This window comes from Urocitellus parryii, chromosome 4 (assembly GCF_045843805.1).
Source record: "Urocitellus parryii isolate mUroPar1 chromosome 4, mUroPar1.hap1, whole genome shotgun sequence".
NCBI lineage: Eukaryota > Metazoa > Chordata > Mammalia > Rodentia > Sciuridae > Urocitellus > Urocitellus parryii.
Window position 1 is genome coordinate 65,427,773 of NC_135534.1, and position 21,668 is coordinate 65,449,440.

The following is a 21,668-nucleotide window of genomic DNA, read 5'->3' on the forward strand; positions in this document are numbered from 1 at the left end:
AGTTTGCTTGATGAACATAGCTGCACCATTATTTGGGGCATATATATTTATGATTGTTATGTCTTTTTTTTTTTTTTAAAGAGAGAGTGAGAGAGGAGAGAGAGAGAGAGAGAGAATTTTTAATATTTATTTTTTAGTTCTCGGCGGACACAACATCTTTGTTGGTATGTGGTGCTGAGGATCGAACCCGGGCCGCACGCATGCCGGGCGAGCGCGCTACCGCTGAGCCACATCTCCAGCCCTGATTGTTATGTCTTGTTGGTGTATGGTTCCCTTAAGCGGTATGAAGTGTCCTTCTTTATCCCTTTTGGTTAACTTTGGCTTGAAATCTATTTTATTAGATATGAGTTTGGACACTTCTGCTTGTTTCCACAGTCCATATGAGTGGTATGATTTTTCCCAACCTTTCACCTTCAGTCTATGTATATCTTTTCCTATCAGATGCGTGTGTTGAAGTCTCCCATGATTATTGTATGGTGGTCTGTTAGACTCTTGAACTTGAGAAGAGTTTGCTTGACGAACATAGCTGCACCATTATTTGGGGCATATATATTTATGATTGTTATGTCTTGTTGGTGTATGGTTCCCTTAAGCGGTATGAAGTGTCCTTCTTTATCCCTTTTGATTAACTTTGGCTTGAAATCTATTTTATTAGATATGAGTATGGACACTCCTGCTTGTTTCCACAGTCCATATGAGTGGTATGATTTTTCCCAACCTTTCACCTTCAGTCTATGTATATCTTTTCCTATCAGATGCGTCTCCTGTAGGCAGCATATTGTTGGGTCTTGTTTTGTGATCCATTCAACTAGCCTGTGTCTCTTAATTGGTGAGTTTAAGCCATTCACATTTAGGGTTATTATTGAGATATGGTTTGTTCTTCCAGCCATATTTGTTTATTAATGTTACTAAACCTGATTTGTTTTCCTCTTTGATTACTTTCCCCCCTTTACTGTCCTACCTCCCACTGTTGGTTTTCAATGTTATTTTCTATTTCCTCTTCCTGTAATGTTTTGCCAAGGATTTTTTGAAGAGATGGTTTTCTAGCTGCAAATTCTTTTAACTTTTGTTTATCGTGGAAGGTTTTAATTTCATCTTCCATCCTGAAGCTTAATTTCGCTGGATACACGATTCTTGGTTGGAACCCATTTTCTTTCAGTGTTTGAAATATGTTATTCCAGGATCTTCTAGCTTTCAGAGTCTGTGTTGAGAGATCAGCTGTTATACTGATTGGTTTACCCCTAAATGTAATCTGCTTCCTTTCTCTTGTAGCTTTTAAAATTCTCTCCTTATTCTGTATGTTGGACATCTTCATTATAATGTGTCTAGGTGTGGATCTCTTATGATTTTGCACATTCGGCGTCCTGTAGGCTTCTAGGATTTGGGATTCTGTCTCATTCTTCAAGTCTGGGAAGTTTTCTCGTATTATTTCACTGAATAGATTGTTTATTCCTTTGGTTTGGAGCTCTGTGCCTTCCTGTATCCCAATGACTCTTAAGTTTGGTCTTTTAATATTATCCCATAATTCTTGGATGTTCTGCTCATGGTTTCTTAGCAGACTTGCTGAGCTGTCTATGTTCTTTTCAAGTTGAAATACTTTGTCTTCATTGTCTGATGTTCTATCTTCTAAGTGATCTACTCTGCTGGTAGTATTCTCAATTGAGTTTTTAAGTTGGTTTATTGCTTCCTGCATTTCTAGGATTTCTATTTGTTTGTTTTTTATTACCTCTATCTCCCTGTGAAATTGATCTTTTACTTCCTGTATTTGTTTATATAGTTCCTTGTCAATGTGATCTTTCATTGTCTGATTTTGCTGTCTCATGTCTTCCTTGAGACTCCAGATCATCTGAAGTATGTATATCCTGAACTCTTTATCTGACATTCCATCTGTTGCAGCTATTACCTCTTCTAAAGTTGAGTTGACCTGCATTGCTTGTGGTCCTTTCTTTCCTTGTCTTTTCATACTGCTCGCGTTTCTTTCTGCTTGGTGAAACTGTTGTGTTTTTGAAATTTACCCCCTATTTATTTGTATTGCTCTTGTATAGTTGGGAAGTCTTCCTTGCAAGGCGAGTAGTGGCTGTGCTCCTCCTCTAATTAGGGTGGTCTGTCTACCACGCTGGTCGGTCGCAGGTCTGCCCCCCCCCCGCGGGCGCGGGTGGCGGCTCTGCTCTGCCCCCACTCCAATTGTGGTGACCTAACTACCACGCCCTCAGGTCGTTTTTGGTCCTGATCTGGATGTGGGCGGCGGCTCTGCCCACTCCAATTGGTGTGACGTGTCTACCACGCTGGCAGACCTCTAGACCTGTTCCGCCAGTGGGTCGCAGGTCTTCCCACCCTGCGGGCTCCGGTGGCAGTTCTGCACAGCCCCCACTCCCAATGGGGGTACCTGACTGCCTCTCCAACGGGTCGCTGAGCCCCCTCCGGACACGCCCGTGTCCGGAGGGGGCTCAGCGACCCTGCTCCACCTCCACTCCAACCAGTGTGACGTGACTGCCTCGGTGCTACGTGTCCCCCACGCTGGCAGGCTACCGGGCCTGTCCTGCTAGTGGGTCGCAGGTCTGCCTACCTTGCAGGCTCAGACGGTGGCTCTGCACAGCCCCTACTCCAAATGGAGTTACTTGACTACCGTGCCGTCGGGTCGCTGGTCCTATTCTAGGCGTGGGCGGCTACTCTCTTCGGCCCCAGCTGCAATTGGGGTGTCGTGATACCACGCCGGCGGGTCACTTGGCCTGCTCTGAGCGCAGGCGGCAGCTCCACTCTGCCCCACCCCCCCCCGGCCCCCACAGCACCCAGCAGGACCCTGACCGAGAAGCAGTCACCGCAGGTTCCCCAGCCCTGGGCCGAAGCAGCTTCGGGAGCCAGAACCCGGCCTCTTCGATCCCGATGCACACTCTGCTGGGGGCTGGCTCCAAGGAGCGCCCCCCTGCAGGTTCCCCAACCCAGGCCAAAGCAGCTCTGGGAGCCAGAGCCCGGCCGCTCCCAGCTCTCCAAACTCGGTGCACGCTCCGTTGGGTGCAGGCTCAAAGACGCAGTCCCCGCGGGCTTCCCAGCCCCGGGCCAAAACTGTTCCGGGAGTCAGAACCCAGCCACCCCGAGCTCAGCGCACGCTCCACTTGGAGCTGGCCTCCACACGCAGTCTCTGCAGGTTCCCCAACCCTGGGCCAAGGCAGCCCCGGGGACCAGAATCCGGCAGCTCTGAGCGCGGCGCACGCCTTGCCAGGAACGAGCCCCCAGGAGTATTCTCCACAGGTTCTCCAGTCCCTAGCCTGAGCTATCTGTCTGAGAGACGCAGGCAAATACCAGCCTGAAATCACCTGTTCCGTAGCTGAATGCGCTGAGATCAGTAGAAAACAGGGATGATTACATCATCTCTCCAAGATGGCGGCTGCTGTCCTCCTCCGTGGTCCGACCGGTGTCGGGAACCGAACTGGACGGCTTCTCTCCTCTGTCTCAAAGCTGGAACTCAGCACTAAGCGCGGCCATTGTACCACTGGCGGGAGCCCCAGAATCTGCATCGCTGCACCCCCGCTCCGGCACCTCGCTGCTTCCCCGCGCACGCCGCAGACTCCAGCTGCGGGGCGTTCCGCCGATCAGGCAATGCGACCCTCCGTGCGGAGAAATCGGGGAGAAATCGCCCTCGACCGGGCTCCCGCAGCCGAACCTCGCTCGATGGAAATCCGTCCACTAGATTCTGGAGCACCTCAATTTCACTGGAAATTCCCAACAAGATAGCCTTCAGCTGTTTCACCTCGTCTTTCTCCCACTCAGTGACGCGGCGCACTGGGGTGATGCACTCCCTTTGCTGCCATCTTCCTCTCTCCAAAATTAACTTTTGTGGGACTCTTGAAATTAATCAAAAGTTGATAGCAAATAAGTCATGTTTAAGCAAAAAAAATGCAGATCTTGGCATTTTGACATTTAAAGGATAGATCATATAAAATCAGTTTTTAAAATATTAGTAAACAAGCAAACAACAACAGCATACAGCAACAACAAACTCAGGGAAGGGGAAAGAGTCTGATTTTCATAGTTGCCATGTTATGATGTAGTCATGCAATGTACAGTTTACATTTTAGTCAACAATGGACCACATGTATGACTGTATTTTCCATATAGCCCTAGGTTTGTATTAGGCTATATACCATCTAGATTTGGGTTAGCACACTCATGATGTTTTGCAGTGATGAAATTGCATAATAATACATTTCTCAGATTATACCCCTGTCATTAAATAATGCATAACTATTCAGAATATTAAGTTTTAAACAAAAAATAATGAGGCATGATAAGAAAAATGTGTGGCTCATATGTAGAACAAAAAATGGATAGAAACACTTCCTGAAGGAAGCCCAGGTATTTGATTTTCCAATACAGACTTTAGATTGTATGCTCAAATGCTAAAGGAACTCATGAACAAAGAACTGAAGAAAACTCTGAGAGCAATAGAGAATTTCAAACTATAAAAATGAACCAAATAGAAATTCGGGACATGAAAAGTACAATGACAGAGTAGATTTGAGCAAGCAAAAGTTCAAAAAACATGAAGATAGGTCAATTGAGATGGTCTGGTCTGAGAAACAGAAAGAAAAATGAATGAATAAAAATGAACAGAGCTTAAGAAATCTGAGGAATACCATTAAGTATACCAATACACACAAAATGGGATTCCCAGAAGGAAAAGAGAGAAAAAGAAGCAAAAGAATACTTGAAGAAATAATGACCAAACACAGATTTGATAAAAGACATAGATCTACACATCCAAGAAGCTCAACGACCCCTAAAGTAGGATAAAGACATTTATATCAACATACATCATAATCAAACTGTTGAAAGCCAAACAGAATCCTGGAAACAGCAAGAGAGAAACAAATCGTCACCTATTAGTGAGCTTCAATAAGCTAAACAGCAGATTTCTTACCAGAAACTGTGGATGCAAAAAGGCAGTGGTATGATATCTTCAAAGGACTGAAAGAAAAAAATGTCAACCAAGAATTCTGTATTCAGACTAACTATCCTTCAAATTTAAGAAGAAATAGCTAGATATGGTAGCACATGCTTCTAATTCCTGCTACTAAGGAGACTGAAGTAGAAATATTGCAAGTTTGGGACCAGCCTGAGCAACTTAGCAGGAGCCTGTCACAAATAAAAAAGGCTGGGGGTGTAGTTTAGTGGAGAGCATTTGCCTAGTGTATATGAGGCCCTGGGCTCATTCCCTAGTGCCAGACCCCCCCCAAAAAAATTAAGGAAAAATTAAAATATTTCCAAATAAACAAAAATTAAGAGATTGTCATGAGTAGACTTGCCTACAAGAAATACAAAAGGAAATCCTTCAGTGAAATATTATAAATATATTAATCTACTCTTGGCATGTAACTCTTTTTCTTTTCTTTTCTGTACTGGGGATTGAACTCAGGGGCACTCGACTACTGAGCCACATCCCCAGCCCTGTTTTGTATTTAATTTAGATATAGGGTTTCCCTGAGTTGCTTAGTGCTTCGCTGTTGCTGAGGCTGGCTTTAAACTTGAGATCCTCCTGCTTCAGCCTCCCGAGCTGCTAGGGTTACAGGCATGTGTCACTACACCTGGCAGTATGTAACTTTAAAAAAAAAAAAAAAACAACTATTATTGGCTGGTCTTAATGTCTTTCTTCTTTCTGTGTCAGTACTGCCTGTAGCAAGATGTTTTTAGGAAATGCCAAAGTTGGGCTCCCATCCCCTAACTTCAAAGTCACAACTGTTATCCCAGATGGTCAGTTCAAAGATATCAGTCAAATTGGTGTGATAGTGCACATCTGTAATTCCAGGAATGGCTGAGGTAGGAGGATCAGAAGTTTGAGGCCAACCTTGGCAATTTACTGAGATCTATCTCAAAATAAAATATAGAAAGAAGTAAAAGCACCCTCATTTCCGTCCTCAGTTCTCCAATCCTCCCCCCACTAGGAAGGAAGGAAAGAAGGAAGGAAGGAGGGGGGAGGGAGGGAAGGGGGGAAGGAGGAAAAACAAGAGAAAGATGTCAGCCACTGGGGGTGTAGCTCAGTGGTAGAGCATTTGCCTAGCATTTTCAGTCCTCAGCATCCCCAAAACAACAACACACCATCCCCAGGATATCAGCCTAACTACAGAGCAAAGTATGGTGTATGTTTTACACTCTTGACTTCACCTGTGTATACCTCCCACTGATCATTAGTTTCAATGATAGGGCAGGTGAATTTAAGAAACTCAGCTTTTAAGTAATTATTGTTTCTGTGAATTCTCATCTCTAACATCTGGTCTGCTTTTAACACACCCAAGCAAGAAACAAGGAGGACTGAGACCAATGAATATTCCCATAGTATCAGACACAAAATGCACTCTTGTTCAAGATTATGGGGTTTTTAGAAGCTGATGAAGGCATCTCATTCAGGTGCCTCTTTGACATTGATAATAAGGATATTCTTTAGCAGATCAATGTAAATGACCTTCATGTGGACCACTCTGTGGATAAGACTCAGGCTTTCCAGTTCACTGACAAATATGAGAAAGTGTACCTGGCTAGCTGAAAGCCTAGCAGTGATATCAATCAAGCCAGATGACCAAAAGAGCAAAGCATATTTCTCCAAGCAGAAGTGAGTGCTAGATTATTTTAGTGCCAGGCTGCAGTGGGTGGCCAAGGGAACAAAACACCCTTTTGTACTTTGTTCATGTTTAAAACACAAGATGCAGTGGGGATCAAAACATGCCTTTCCTACAGGGATTGGGAGGCCAGGTTTTTTTCCATTGGTGGGAATAGCCTGAGCTGTGTTGTGGAGCAAGCCATCTGATGTGTAGGATGTACAAGTAGTGGGGCATCAACCCAATGATCTTTTGTACTATCGTAAATTTGAACTGAGGGGGGAAAAAGACAACTACATATGCATAAATAGTGATTATAGTGGTTTTTTTATTGGCTGTTCAAAACATTACAAAGCTCTTGACATATCATATTTCATACATTGGATTCAAGTGGGTTTTGAACTCCCATTTTTACCCCAAATTCAGATTGCAGAATCACATCGGTTACACATCCACATTTTTACATAATGCCATATTAGTAACTGTTGTATTCTGCTACCTTTCCTATCCTCTACTATCCCCCTGATTATAGTGTTGATAGGTACAGTTTATAAGTTGGTGGCAATAACAACATGAAGAAGGCATAGTTCTGTAGGAGCAAAGTTTTTGTGTACTATTGAAACCAAGTTAGTATTCAAGATAGATTGTTATAAATTAAGATGTTAATTATAGTTCCCAAGAAAATATAAAAGCATTTGTAATAAAAGAGTCAAAATGGTACATTAGGAAATAATCTAACAAAAAAGAAGGCACTAATGGAGGAATTCAGGAACAAAAAAGTATAATAGCAAACAGACATGAGGGATTGGCTAGTGCTTGCCTAGTATGTATAAGGCCCTGAGTTTGGTCCACAACACAAAAAGAAAAATGCAAAATAACAGAATGGGAGAAGCCCTTCCTTATCAGTAATTGTGTTAAATGTAAATTGAATAACTTCACCAATTAGGAGGCAGAGATATAAGGAGGAAAGATTTATTGAGCTCATAGTTTCAGAGGTTCAGAGATTTCTTTCCTCCCCACTACCCCTTCTTTTCTCATTCTCTCCCCCTTACCTCTACCTCTCTCTTCCTTCCTTCCTTCAGTCTCTCTGTCCATCCTTCCTTCCACTGGAGGATTGAGCCCAGAGGTACTCTACTCTGGAGCTACATCCCTAACCCCTTTGTTTAATTTTTAATTTTGAGACAGGGTCTTGCTAAGTTGCTGAGGCTAGCCTTGAATTTGCGATCCTTGTTCCTCAGCCTCTGAGTCACTGGGATTATAGGGGTGTGCTATGATTTCAGAGGTTTCAGTCTGTGGTTTGGCCCTGTTCCTTGGATGCATCACAGAAAACTCAGTTGCATTTCTATACATTAGCAGTGAACAATCCAAAACTGTAATTAAAAATATAATTTTAGTATCAAAAAAGTAGAATGTTTAAAAAAAAAAAAGTAGAATGTTTGCAAATAAGCTTAACCATGGAGTTGCAAGACTTGAACATTAAAAACTACAAAACATTGTTGAAAGAATGTAAGATGAAAATGAAGGGAAAGACCTCCTGTGTTCATGGATTGGTATATTTAATTCTTTCAAGATGGCAGCACTCCCCAAAACGTTTTACAGATTCAATGTGATGTGTATTAAAATTCTGATGGGCCTTTTTTTTTCCAGAAATCAGTAAACTAATGCTTAAATTTATGTATGAAATTTGCATGGATCCCAAATATGCAAAGTGATCTTGAAAAAGGTGGAAGACTCATACTATTTTATTTCAAAATTTACTGCAAAGTGGTAACAGTCAAAACAGTGTGATACTAGAATAAGGGTAGACATATAGATTAATGGAATCGAATTGAATCTGGAAATAAATTATATATTTGTGGTCAATTGATTTTCAGCAAGGGTAGCAAGACCATTCATTGGGGGGTAGAAATAGCTTTTCACATATGGTCCTGGGACAACTGGATATCAGCATTCAAAAGAATGAAATTGGACTACAACCTTGCACCATAGACAAAAAGGAATTCAAGATAGATCAAAGACCTAAATATAAGAGCTAAAACTCGATAAAACTCTTAAGAGAAAATACCTGGAGAGGTTAGCTATATGTGTTATCTGTGTCCTTTTTGTAGCTCTTATAGTGTAGTAGATTTCAGTGATTCATGCTCCTCTGGGTCAAGATTATCTTCTCATCAACCTCTATATTTTTGTATAGAATTGGTGCTCTGTAAAGTGTGTTAACCAAATGAATGGAAGAGACAGTGATAATGTGTGCTGTACTAAGGTTTACCAAAAAGATTTTTGAAACTCTTTGGGTGTCCTCAGTGTGTGCTTGGTCACTGTAAGTGTGAGTTTGGGTCTTTTCTTTCACCACAGTGAAGTTTAGGAGGCATGTGAACAGGTTCTCCCAGCTACTATTAGTTGTCATTTGTGTATCCAATAGCTTGGGCATGGAACCAGTGGCTTTTACCTTCTTACCTTTGACAAGATAGACTCATAAATTATATTAAGTTCTTAAAAATTATATTAATTTAGTTCTTAATTATGGAGTATTTGAAACTTAAGGTTAGGTCCATCCTCAGCTGGAACATCTCTTTGATGGAGTCAAGCCCAGTATCTGCTGGGATAGCAGTCAGTCTGATTATAAAAATTACAAAGATATTTCTTACATTGATCAGAAAATCTCTTCTTCATATTGTGTACTTGATTTTCCATGGGATTTACACCAAAAACTCATATGTTTGAAATAATGCTGCCTGTCTCAAGCTCTATATCCCTTTCTCCTGACCAGAAATATATATTTCACCATAGTATTTTAATATGTCATCCAGTTTACTTTTTCGTTGCTTACACAGCTGGCAATTAGTGTGACTTCTAGGAATGCAAATGAATTTTAATATTTTTCTAAGTGAAATACCCATCAGGCTGACTTCTAAGCAGCTGCCTTCATAGGATGACATTGAAAATTTCCATCTGCTTCAAATGTACCTCCCATTAGTAGTACAATTTTCATATTAGTCATTTGGGTTGGGTTAAGTGTTGAACTTGGTGACGCATGGCCCTCCCTTTCTCTTGACAATATCATGTGGCCATGAGACATAGGATGGGAGGATTTTGAATGGAAGGAACATCACAGAGATGTTGGAATAGAAGCCATTGTGGGTAGGTATAGCTGACTTTGACTAGAGATGCAAGAGAGGAGAGGAACTCTATAGAGTTATTCCTTACTTCCTTCATAAGTTTTTTCCTGAGCTAATCCTGACATAGTAAAAATTTAAAAGCAGATATTTTGCTACATAAGATGCAATTCATTCCAAAGCTGAATAGAGTCACTTGAGGAGACAATTTGTGTTTTGGGATCATCTCTTGACTTACAGCAAACACTTATCCAACAGAATGCACATGCTACAGAAAGGCTTTTCCAACTTTGTTCTTACTCCATCATAGGTTATTAATAACCTTCTCTTTTATGCCATTTCTGCCCCTCAAGCATACTTTTTCTCTGTGTGTGTATTGTATTCCCGTTTACTGTATTGTATTCCCTTATTTAATCATCTGCCCCACTGAACTTTGATTCTTTGAAGTTTTAGACTGTGACTTGTTATTTTCTGCATTCCCAGTGCCTGGATAGTGCTCATCAGTGCCTGGCATATAGTAAGTATATGACAAAAGCTTGATGAGCAGACATTAGGGAGGAGTTGGAGAAGGTAAGCAATTATAGTCTGTGGGGCAGGTGACAGTTATTTGAAAGTGATTCTAAGAGTAAAATTCATATATAGTGCTGGGTATGAAGGTAGACCCCACTCTCACACTATATACAAAATTTAGTGTTGTAGACTTCAGTATACAATACAGGTACTGTGGAGTTTGATTTGTGTTGTAAAGTCATGATGTAATATATAAGAGAATAATTATCCGTTCTTAGCCAGGTGTAGTGGTACACACCTGTAATTGCAACTACACTGGAAGCTGAGGCAGAAGAATTGCAAATCTGAGGGCCTATCTGGGCGATTTAGAGACTATCTCAGAATTTAAAAACAAACAAACAAAAAAGCGCCGGAGCTGTAGCTCAGTCATAGAGAGCCCTTGCCTAACATGTGTGAGGCTGTGGGGTTCAGTCCCTAATGCTACAAAAAAGAAAGGAAGGAAGGAAGGAAATAAGAAAGAAAATCATGTGTTCTTGAAGTCTATTAAGTCACTAGAAAACTCAATGTAAAAGGGTTGAGGGAGGGACTACATTTAATTTTGACTCCCTACATAAAAATATAGTGTGCTGCTCTGCATTTTTATAAATGTTTCAATATTTATTTCTTGGCTGATTTAGATTGCTTGACAAGGGGTTTGGGTCTAATAAAAAGAAACTTTGTTTGTAAAGGTGGTTTAATGCTGAATGCAGCATGTTAAGGAAAGTATCCCTACATGTCTCTAAAATAGCCATTGGTCTTGCCTCATTTAGGCAGGGTCTAATTTAGAAACAAAAGCTTGAACCAGATGTACTCTGTGGAGCATTCCTTCTCTTTTGATAGGTTTATTTTTGGAATGTGTTTTGTTAATAAATTAACTCATTTTCTATTGTAGCTGCCCAAGAGATTTGTCTTTCTTGGTGAGTGGTTTAGAATGCACAAAAGAGATTGTCATCTTTTTTCCTAAACTAGTGTGAACTAATTTTCACTTTTTGTCTTTTCTTTATTTTCTTAGAAAGCTAAACTGCAAGGTGCAGAGGAGTCAGAGCTGTAGTGACACAGCTCAGGACAGAGTGAAGAACAGACTCAGAGCAGCTCCAACCATCAAAGCCAAGGTACAATCACAGCCACAGGCTGTTGAGGCTCTCTAGTCCTTCTCTCTAGCATCCTCTGCATGTGGAAGAAACAATTTCTTTGAGAATAGGCAGAATGGGGAATGGGTCCCAGGCATATTATATTAGTTATGTTGGAAACTTCTACACACAGATGTGAAAGAAGGTTTCAATTAATAGCCACATGAGTGATATCAGAACCATTAGAGAAGCATTTTAAAAGCTCTAGATGTTTCTTTACTTCAGATTTTTAATGTTATTAATTGATCCAAGTGCATAGAAGTTTCTGTTAAATAGAATGCACTTTTCTTGGTCTCACATCACTCTTTCTTGGTTTTCTTTTTATTTCCTTCTCTGTCCCTGTTCTCTGCTGTCCTGAAAAAATTATGTGGAAAAAAAATACATGTCTCTGTAATTTTTAAAATATTTTTCAGGTCACAACTATGACTCCATCCTCCAACCCCATCATTGGTGTCCTCTTGTCCACTCAAAATAACCGCTGTCTCTCAGCCCCTGACTTAACCATCGAAAAGCGTCTGCCCTTCAGCTCCCTATCTTCTTTGGCTTCCCTACATAAGCCAGAGCGCTCTATCAGTCCTGAGAGCAATGACAGCATCTCTGAAGAACTGAACCATTTCAAGCCCATTGTCTGCTCACCATGTACTCCTCCTAAGAGACTCCCTGATGGCCGTGTGCTAAGTCCCCTCATCATCAAGTCAACACCTCGCAACCTAAACAGAAGCCTGCAGAAGCAGACTTCTTATGAGGCTAGTCCCCGGATCCTCAAAAAGTGGGAACAGATCTTTCAAGAGCGGCAAATCAAAAAGACCCTTTCAAAGGCCACTCTAACTTCCCTGGCATCTGAAACAGGCGAAGACTTACTAAGTTCTGAAATTATCCATTTTAGCAAGGAAAAGCCACTTCTGGATTCAAATACAAGACTCCGCAGTGGGCAGGTTCTCTCTGAGGAGACTGGACCCACTGCCACTGACCTTGAGTATTTCCCCTCAGTTAGCCAAACAAAAGCTGAAGAGGACAGTGATGGTAAAAGGAACACTGAGATCCCACTGGAAAACTGCTATTCCTCAGAACTCAAAGGGGGAGCCAGTGGGACTTTGGAGGGGGAACAGTTTGAGGGGTCAGGGTCAATCCCAGATACCAGGTTAGACAAAACTTACATAAGCACAGCCGTGAAAATCTCAACAGTTAATTCATTGCTACCCAAAAACAATGTTTTGGGTGGAGTCCTCAAAACAAAGAAACAGCTGAAGACATTAAATCATTTTGATCTGGCTAATGGTGTTCTGGTAGACAGCCTGGGTGAAGAGCCACTTCCTTCCTTGCGGCGAGGTCGAAAAAGACGCTGTAAGACCAAACACTTGGAACAAAATGGCTCCCTTAAGAAACTGCGACAAACCAGCAGTGAGGTGGGTCTGGCCCCAACAGACCCAGCACTTCGAGAGATGGAGCAGAAATTACAGCAGGAGGAAGAGGACCGACAGCTGGCTCTGCAGTTGCAACGCATGTTTGACAGTGAGAGGCGGACTGTGAGTCGTCGAAAAGGAAGCGTGGATCAGTATCTCCTGCGGTCCAGCAGCATGGCTGGGGCCAAGTAGCACTTAATGAACAGTGTTACCTATTTTTAAGAGGTCTTTGACCTTGATCATTTATCCAGAAGAGCTGAGTGTTCTCATTTGGGTTTCTTTTATGGCAAAACACTGTCTAATATGGTTCTGAGAGGGTCCAGGACCTTGGTAGTCAAAGTACAAGGGAACTGTGTCTGTTTCTCTGGGACCCAGACCAGAAGCACTCCTCACCGCCAAACCATCCCCATTGAAGTGACCACCTCTGAGGGCTTCTGGGCCAAATCTAACAGCACCCACTTGGAGTGAGATTTGGAATGGCCTCATTTAGGAGCATAATTGACACAGTTAGAAATGGTAGAGGAAAGAGGAGATACCTTCTCAAGCTGATAGACCTCCTGACTTCTTTCAACAGGGTGTTGTTTTAAATCAATCTTGCAGATAAAAATTAATTCCATGTCTTTCAAAGAAGTGGAGCAGTGTAGTACTTTGGAAGACCCAAAATCATATTGCTATATCCCTCTTTCTCTGTGCTTTTGCTACAAGTACCTTTACCTACCTAAATCAGTTGAGCATGTGCTTCTACAAAAATTAATTTATGTTCTCTTTTTTAAAAAATAATGTGATTAATGCTGCATGGTTGACATTTCCAAACAGCTTAATTTGGTCTTCCTAAGAGACCTAACTCAAAAGTGGTACCTTTTTTCAGATAATGAAACTGAAGTGCAGATGTTCATATTCTCTCAACAACTAAGTGGCATTGCCCAGACTGACCACAAGTCCCATGGGTATTCTATACTAACAGGTTGTCCAAACAGACTGCAACCCAGGGGCACCTAAGAAAAGCAGGCTGCGCACTGAACATTGAAAAATCCATATGCAAGTAATTAAGTTGACAGGATGTGCCATTATCCTCTCCTTCCCCCGGTTTGGTTTACATGTTGTGTTTTCATAGGGGTTTCAGCCCGTGAGACCAACTGTAGTGAGGCCTCATTAACACTTTCCTCATGGCCAGTGATTATCTGCAATGTTGATCTAAAATCCTAAATTCCCTGAAGTCAGGTAAAGAATGATGCTGAAACTCCATACTATGGAAACAAGGTATCTAGCTGGATTCAGCTGGTAAATTCAGTCCCATGGACCTTTGGGGTTTATTTTCCTTAGCAGCTGACACCATGTGTCTTTTGCATCCCTGGTGGTGCTTGGTGCTTCTGCCCATCTGGGCTCATTGAGAATAGAGATAAAGAAAATTTTAGGGAATCTCAGATGAGCTGGCATTCCCTGTGTATGTATGAGCTGTTACTATAGTCACATGACTGGCATTTTAACAAACCTTCCAGAGCTTATATATTCCCATATATGATATCTCCTTTGACTAGCCCCCACAGCATATGCATCATTTTTCCAATGATGTTGTCTTTGGTGAAACATTTCTGAAAACTGTCTTCAAAGTCTAGAAATTTCTAGAGACATAGATTCACTCCCAAAATGTGAGAACTGGAAGGCACCTTAATGATCATGTATTCCAGCCTCCTTCTACTAAGGCAAAAGATGGGGTCCAGATCAGACTCACTGTTGAAGGAAGTACTTTATAGTACTTTCTTCTCAGGACAGATCCTAAATCTTTTGGAGTTACAGGAGAGAGAATTTTAAGTTTGAAACTAGCCAGAAGCTATTTGAAGCCTCTGGGAAAGAAAATTTATGAATAGGGTTTGGAGTCATAAATGAGGTACCACTGAAAAACAGAGCCATTTTCTTGTGCAGCTCACAGTTCCCAAATAGTTCCCAAAGAGAAATTCCAGAGATGACTGAAGCATTATGGTCATTACTGATATATATGGGACCTCTTCAGTGACAACTCTGGTGGGGAGCATCTCACCCGAATGTATGTATTCTGCATGTGCGCACATGTGCAGATGTATGTTTAAAAAACATACATCAATCTCGTGACTTTATATTCACACCCCTTCAGTTCTAGGTCCTGCGTAACTTGTGGAATTAGTGCCCAAAATAAAAGAGCTGGCACTGGTCTGCAGAGGACAGGGACGGTGACCTTACTAAATGCCCATAGAGAAAACTTTTCAGTTACTGCCATTTGATGTATTTCCTCTTTGATCTTCATAAATATTATTGGAAAGGCTAGTCTTATTGGTAGTGGTAAAGATACTTATTTTTCCACTTCCCACCTTTTTCTATAGCACCAATAATTTGAAAAACATTTTCAGTTTGAATTGATTTTTGTTTTTGGTAAAAAAGATAAATATTTTTAATAGATGAAAAATATATATTTTAAATATTTCCCCAAGTTAATACTTTGATTTTAAGAACTTGCATAGCAGTAGCAACAAGTTTAGACTTCAGATGAAGAGTAAAAAACTATTTCTTGTTAGGCGGATATTCCAGTCCCAGTTTCTGACCACCCCCGTGCACCTACTGTGATGCCAAGGATGGTATGACAGCTGCCTTGTACACTTCTGCTGAGCACTAGTCCTTTAAATGTAGGCATAGCAGGTTAGGTTAGGGAGGGAAGAGACTTATTAATTTTTCATCTGCTTGGCTTTGGAGGAGGAAAAAAAAAAACCACTAAGGTATTATCTGTATTTTAAGATGCTTCACATACTTAAACTAAAATCTGAACACTTTTTCTTTCTGAAAAAAAAATTCATTTCTTATTGCCTATGAAGTTGGTCACAAATAGAGTCGTTGACATGAATTCTTTGGGGGACAGAAGTGAGAGAAAAAGACAAGGAAGGAGAATAGAATGATCGGGCAATGAACTTGAATGAGACACACAGTATTTCAGAAAACATATGTTCTTACTATTGAAGTCCAACTCATACAGATTTCCCACATCCTACCAATGTGTTCCTGTGTATAGGCTTTCTGTTTTTTCTTATTAAGGGTAAGTTATGAGAGGTGGGAGAGTAGGTGTCATTCTGACGGGAAATCCAAGAAATGTGGCCCCCTCAGAAGAGGGCTCTCAGCCTGTTTCTGCAGAGAAGGAAAGACTGGGAACATGTTCTACAACCATTGATTGTATCAAGTAGTAGAAGTCATCTGGGTCTATTGGGTTGGTAACAGATCAAAGGATTACGTACCCAGCCTGTGGTCCCTTTCCTTTTATTCTTTCTTTTTGAAAACTGGTAAGTCTTAGCTGAGGCTTGCCCAGGAAACCTTTCCTAAGTGGCTTCCTTTATTTTTACAATTTTTAATTTTTAAATTTTTGCCTGGAGGAAGAATTAATCATAAATAATGCCTTGTAGGTTTCTATTCTTTTTTACCTAAAGGAAAAAATGCCTCTGGGAGGTTAAAAGCTGCTTAATTAATTGCTGTCTTATTATAAACTGGCAAATTGCCTAAATGGGAAGCTGCCACTATGCTTGTCTGGTGAAGGCTGTGCTCTTCATCCTTTCTGCTCATTTGACAGATGCTTCTGGAACTCTTAAACTTGTGCCAACCCTGTGCTGGAAATACAATGATGGACAGTCTCTGCTCTTGAGGAGTTCAACGTCCAGTGGAATGTATTTGAATGTGTGTGTGGCTGGAGACTATGTTAATGGTCTTATGAAAGGCTCTTTTTTTCTTTTCCTTTTTTTTAATAGCAGTGCTCTTCAAAGGTCTCATTAGGATGTTCAGCACCCAGCAGGCTGCCTTGAACTTTTAGAGATCGTCAGATTCATGAATTTGATTGTAACACTACTTTCCATTTCCTAAGTAATTTTACCAGGGGAGAATGAATCATCTTTGTTGTGATTATAGAACAATAGCCTCTCTTCACTAGTAGCTTTTAGCTCAGGAGCCAAGAAATGAGGCAGGTTGTGGATCACTGATGTGGTCAAAAGTGGCCCACCCCTCGCTTCAGTAACATCCTAATGTCTTCCCAGCCCAACCTCTCATCAAGAGCTGATGGCAACTTGGGATTCTTTTTTTTCCTACCTGGCTTCTCACTAAAGTGGAGGGCCAGCAGGAGAGCACCGGGGTGGGGGTGGGGGGTGGATCATAATTCTAAAATGTGGTTGGAGTAGGCATGCAAATCAAGTTAAAGCCCCCCACCCCTTTTTTTCTTAACAAATGAGGATTCAGTGCCCTATATACTATTTTATCCTCTAGTTTTCTAGGACCTGAATAAATAACCCTTAAAATTACACACAGATGTCTATGCACACATAATTCAGGAATGAGGAGGATACTCCAATGATGTGGAAAGTTATAATAGTTTTTTGTTTTGATGTTTTCAGTTAAAATGAAAATGTTCCTATATCTCCTGAATACATACTAGGTAGGGAAAACTTTCCCACAGTGTACTGAGTAATATAAATGGGGAATCTTGGGAAGTAATATGTTTTGGTTGGGATGATTGTCATTTTAATTACTAAGGGTTAAAAGCTAACCAGCCCTTCATTTGTCTTTCAAAATCAGAAGTTCCTTAGAGTCTTAGATCTTTTTTAGTTATCCATCAACCCACAGAGTGATCTTTTGGCCAGGTCATTAGCTCTAGCATAGCTGGTTATGAATTCTTGTGGTGATGAGAAAGTAGGCCTGTGGGGGACAGGTTCTAGGGAAAGAGGCAGCGGAACTGATTTTCTTCTGAAGATGATCCAGAAGTGCATCTTTGCACAATTATTATCCACTGTAGCTTTCTGAGGAAAATTGTTCTATAGAAAAGAGACTTAGATATATGCAGAGGTCATCAGTTTAGTGATTAGTCATATTGGATGACAAGGAAAAGTGCCAAGACTGAATGTGCAGACTGCTCTATGTATTACAGTATTTTATTTTCCTTTCCTTTCTAGGGGGCACCCCTTGTTGAGTAAATACTTTCTTAATGGCTTGGAAAGTGGTAACTCTTAGTGAGAGGCAACCTCAAACTCTGGCCAGGCTCTCTCCCTACCTTTTCCTGTGTCTTAAGACACCAGAAAAAGCCAAGGTCAAGGCTTGTTTATTTTTCTTTCCTTTCATTTAATGAGACCCAGACAATGCACTCTTCAAATATCATGCTGTTAGAGCTCAAGAGTAGCTATTGAGGCTGGTTCCAAATTAACATGGTGGCAGCCAGATTTCTCCCTGGTTGGCACCACCCATCTACCAAGCCATAATGCCAGATGGGAATAGAGCTGTCCCTCAGAGTCAAGTCTGAATCAAACCGGGCATCACTAACCCTGAGCTCCCAGCAGAGCAGTTAAAGTTGGAATAACAGAGTAGGTATTATGCAAAGGGGGGAAAATATTATCTTAAATGCCAACCAATGGGTTTTCTTTTTGCAACTGCTGTGCTGTTTAACTGTTCAAATACAATTGCCCTAAGGGCCTTTTCCCCTCCGACCTAAAAATAGGAAATGCATTGTCTATTGATTCTATTCAACCTGCTGTGGCTCCCTGGTGGTCCAGTGATTATAATTTATTCAACCTGCTGTCTACAATTGGAGAGGGAACCTGGATCCTTGTGGACTGCTACTGCTGGCTGTTCCCCCTCCAACTCATCATAAACAGCATTTTGACAAAGAGGACTCAAACAGGGCATATCCCATCAGGGATGCTTCTGCCACAACAAAATGGTGTGGAATCAAGTGGGATGATGTGTTTATTTACACAGTACCAAAGTGCATCTTTCAATGTATGTATGCTTAAGGCAAGACCCAAGCTAAGACTACAGTAAAAAAAATTCATGAAATTGAGTATTCTGTTGTAATCAAAGTCTTGTCTCTGGAGAGTAATCTCAGGCAAACATGGGCCATGCTTAGACCACGTGTTGTTTGATTTTTGTTGCTGCCTTTGCAAAGGGAGATACCTTATGTTAGAATGTTCTGTGCTGGCCATTCACAATGATGGGGAGATTAGGAGCTGGGATGGGACTTCCATGGTACTATATCTTCGGATGTAACTCATGATGTAGTTATCACCAATTTACAATTTACTGTCATTCTCACATTCATACTCCTAATGAAGGCACCAAGAAAAAGTGTGAGTAAAGAAAGAATGTATGGGATGACACTGTCATATTAGGACTGTACTTACAAATCTGATTTTTTAAAATACCCCATTTTTGGAATTTTTGTTCAGGAATTTATCAGTTTCTTTTCCAACAGTGAACAAACGTATCCTGTTTCATTTCTTCCAGTTTGGAAGACTGTTGGAAGAATTGGTGTCATACATGATTAAATCAGCATGTGAGGGATTTTTTAAATTATCTGGCCAAGACCTTCAAAAGTAGGATGGTTAAAATGAACAGTATAGCTAGTTGTAGCTAGGAAACAGGACTCACATATCTATTGGCCCATCGAGTAACAAATGCTCTACACACCACTCATTAATTCCTTGATAGCCAGGTGTGGCAGGCAGGGAGGTCTTCAGTTACACATGAAAACTGGCCCTGACAGCATCTCAGTCCAAAGCTACCAATTTGTTTTTCTGCCACCTTAAGGCATTGCCACCTTCTACCTCTAGCCTTAACTTGTGTTACTGGTTGCTTTCTGGGATAGGTGTCCCCTCCTCTGGATTGGAACTGGCAGGGCTAGAGACCAGGCTGTTTTCCCTTTACACCCCCACTTTAGGAGGCAACATGAGATGTGAAGCATGATCTGTACCTACTTTAGTTCTCTTTCGGCCACATCTGACTCCCATGGCGCTCACTGGCAACTTGGACAAGTGACTAGAAAAATAGTTCATGCTGAAGCTGAAAGGATGAGTTAAAAATATGAGCTGCCATATGGTCTTACTAGAGGGATAGCAGTCACTGTACTGCATGGTGGCCCCCCTTTCTGGGGGACACTCTTGATGACATTTGGGTACATGTGAGGGAGAAGGAGCCAGTTCTCTACTATTGGCTAAAAATTCTCCAAGATGGGGAAGCTAATCAGATCAGGAATTCAGAATGATCGTCAAAAATTTAGCACAGTCTAGGAGAGGTGACAGTCGTTAACTGAAAAGTTAATTGTTTGGCCCACCTAGGTGTCACCTTTTCAGGATTTTCTCATATAAATGAAGGGTTGGTCTGGGAGGGCAGAGAGCAGATATACTCTTAGCCAAAAAGCAGAGGGGCTGCCAGGCACAGTGGCGCATTCCTGTATTCCCTCTGCTTGTGAGGCTGAGGCAGGAGGATCGTGAGTTTAAAGCCAGCCTCAGCAACATAGCAAGGCCCTAAGCAACTCAGTGAGACCTTTCTCTCGATAAAATTTAAAAAAAAAAAAAAAAAAGGCTGGGGACCTGGCTCTGATTAAGCACCCCTGGGTTCAATCCCCAGGACCAAGGAAAAAAAAAAAAGGCAGAGGGACTTAGATAGCATAGTCAGGTGCTAGAACTGACCAACAGCCTTCCCGAGAAAGAAGGGTCACCCTTTGGAGGACACAACTCCCTATCACTAGATATGCAAACAGGAGCTTGGTTATTGGGGAGACTGCAAAAAGCTGTTGGTATGGGTGTTGTGACAGAGACGTGCCTATAGGCCTTTTAGGCCCAAGAGCCTATGACTTTATGGGATTTCTGACTGAAGGAAGTAGTCCAGGTGGAACCAGTGAAGTTGACAGTGTGACTGTTGGGGTGGATTCTCCTAACAATAGAGGAAGGGTGATTTGGGGGCAGGAGATCCAAGCTGGTGAGTCAGCACTATGCCCCAGTACAAGACTGCGGTGGGTCACAGTGTGTTTGCATTCAGATCTGTTCAGATGTTTGTGTGAATGGTCAAGATGCAGGTCACTTGGCGTGACCTGTATAGTATGCTGTGATGATGAGTGTGTGTATCTGGATATGACCACAGCTGAGAGTAAACAGTTGGCCACTTGTGTTAAGACTGTGCAGTTGAGTGTGATAGTATGTAAATATTTAGCTGCAGTTTAGGTTATGGGAATCTGCCTTGCTGAAGCTATTAATCCTTATAACTGCTTCCCAGGTCCTGGAAACCCCCTGTTACCCATGTCTGAATCGTAGGCATCCCGGGGGGGGGGGGGGAAGGATTGCCCAGGGGATTATGTTACACCCAGCATTTATCCCAGATGTGCATCCTGCAATCCAGCCCAGGGGGGCCCTCTCCAGATGCTCCTCTGTACCCATCAAGAATGGGGCAACCCACAGGGTACCTTGCCAGAGCGTTACTTTACCAGGAGCCCAGTGATTGCATAGCCCCAGTATGTATTTTGGAGCCATAGCTCCATGTTTTTGTATTCGTGCCTTCAACTTGTGCTCTGGATTAAAGAACCTTGGGAAACTCCATGTAAACCCTCCCTCCCGGCTCATCCCACCTCTGTAATCATAGCCATCTAATAAAGGAACACAATCTTCTGTACCCTGCCCCTACACAACGGGAAAAGCTGCCCAACAGAAAAAGCACATAATTTGGGATTTAGAGACCTTGGTGTTGGCCCCTCTGCCTTGTATTGGTAGTGGACAGGAGAGTTAACTTCTGTTTCAACACTCGCACTTTCTGTCCTAGCACCAATCATAGCTGCTGGGATGCATGAACCAACGGATTTTTTTCCAGTGGGACCACACTGCTGTGACCCTGGGCCAGCTTCCAAGGAAGAAAGCCTGGCATCCACTCGATTGCTCTATGTGCCCACTCTTTATTACTGCTGAGCTAGGCATCAGGTCCTGCCTGGCCTGAGGCGGGAGGTTCCCGCGAGCTCCCGGCTCTGAGACCAGCGAGGGCAAGTCAAGGCCCCAGGCCTGCGCCCTACCCAGCAGCCTAGGCAATCCGGAGCGCAGAGCCCTCGGGATGGGCCCGTGCGCAGCC

The 21,668-nt window shown here is 42.1% G+C and overlaps 1 protein-coding gene across 1 annotated transcript in view; it reads left to right on the forward strand.

Moving 5' to 3' along the window:
• Rnf169 (ring finger protein 169) overlaps positions 1-18,614 on the forward strand; it is a 120,622-nt gene extending 102,008 nt beyond the window's left edge. The window contains exons 5-6 of the mRNA XM_026387297.2: positions 11,265-11,364; positions 11,796-18,614. Coding sequence (XP_026243082.2) covers positions 11,265-11,364; positions 11,796-12,977 — 1,282 coding nt within the window. The 3' untranslated portion in view covers positions 12,978-18,614. The remainder of the gene's footprint in view (positions 1-11,264; positions 11,365-11,795) is intronic.
• The last annotated feature ends 3,054 nt before the right edge of the window (positions 18,615-21,668 follow it).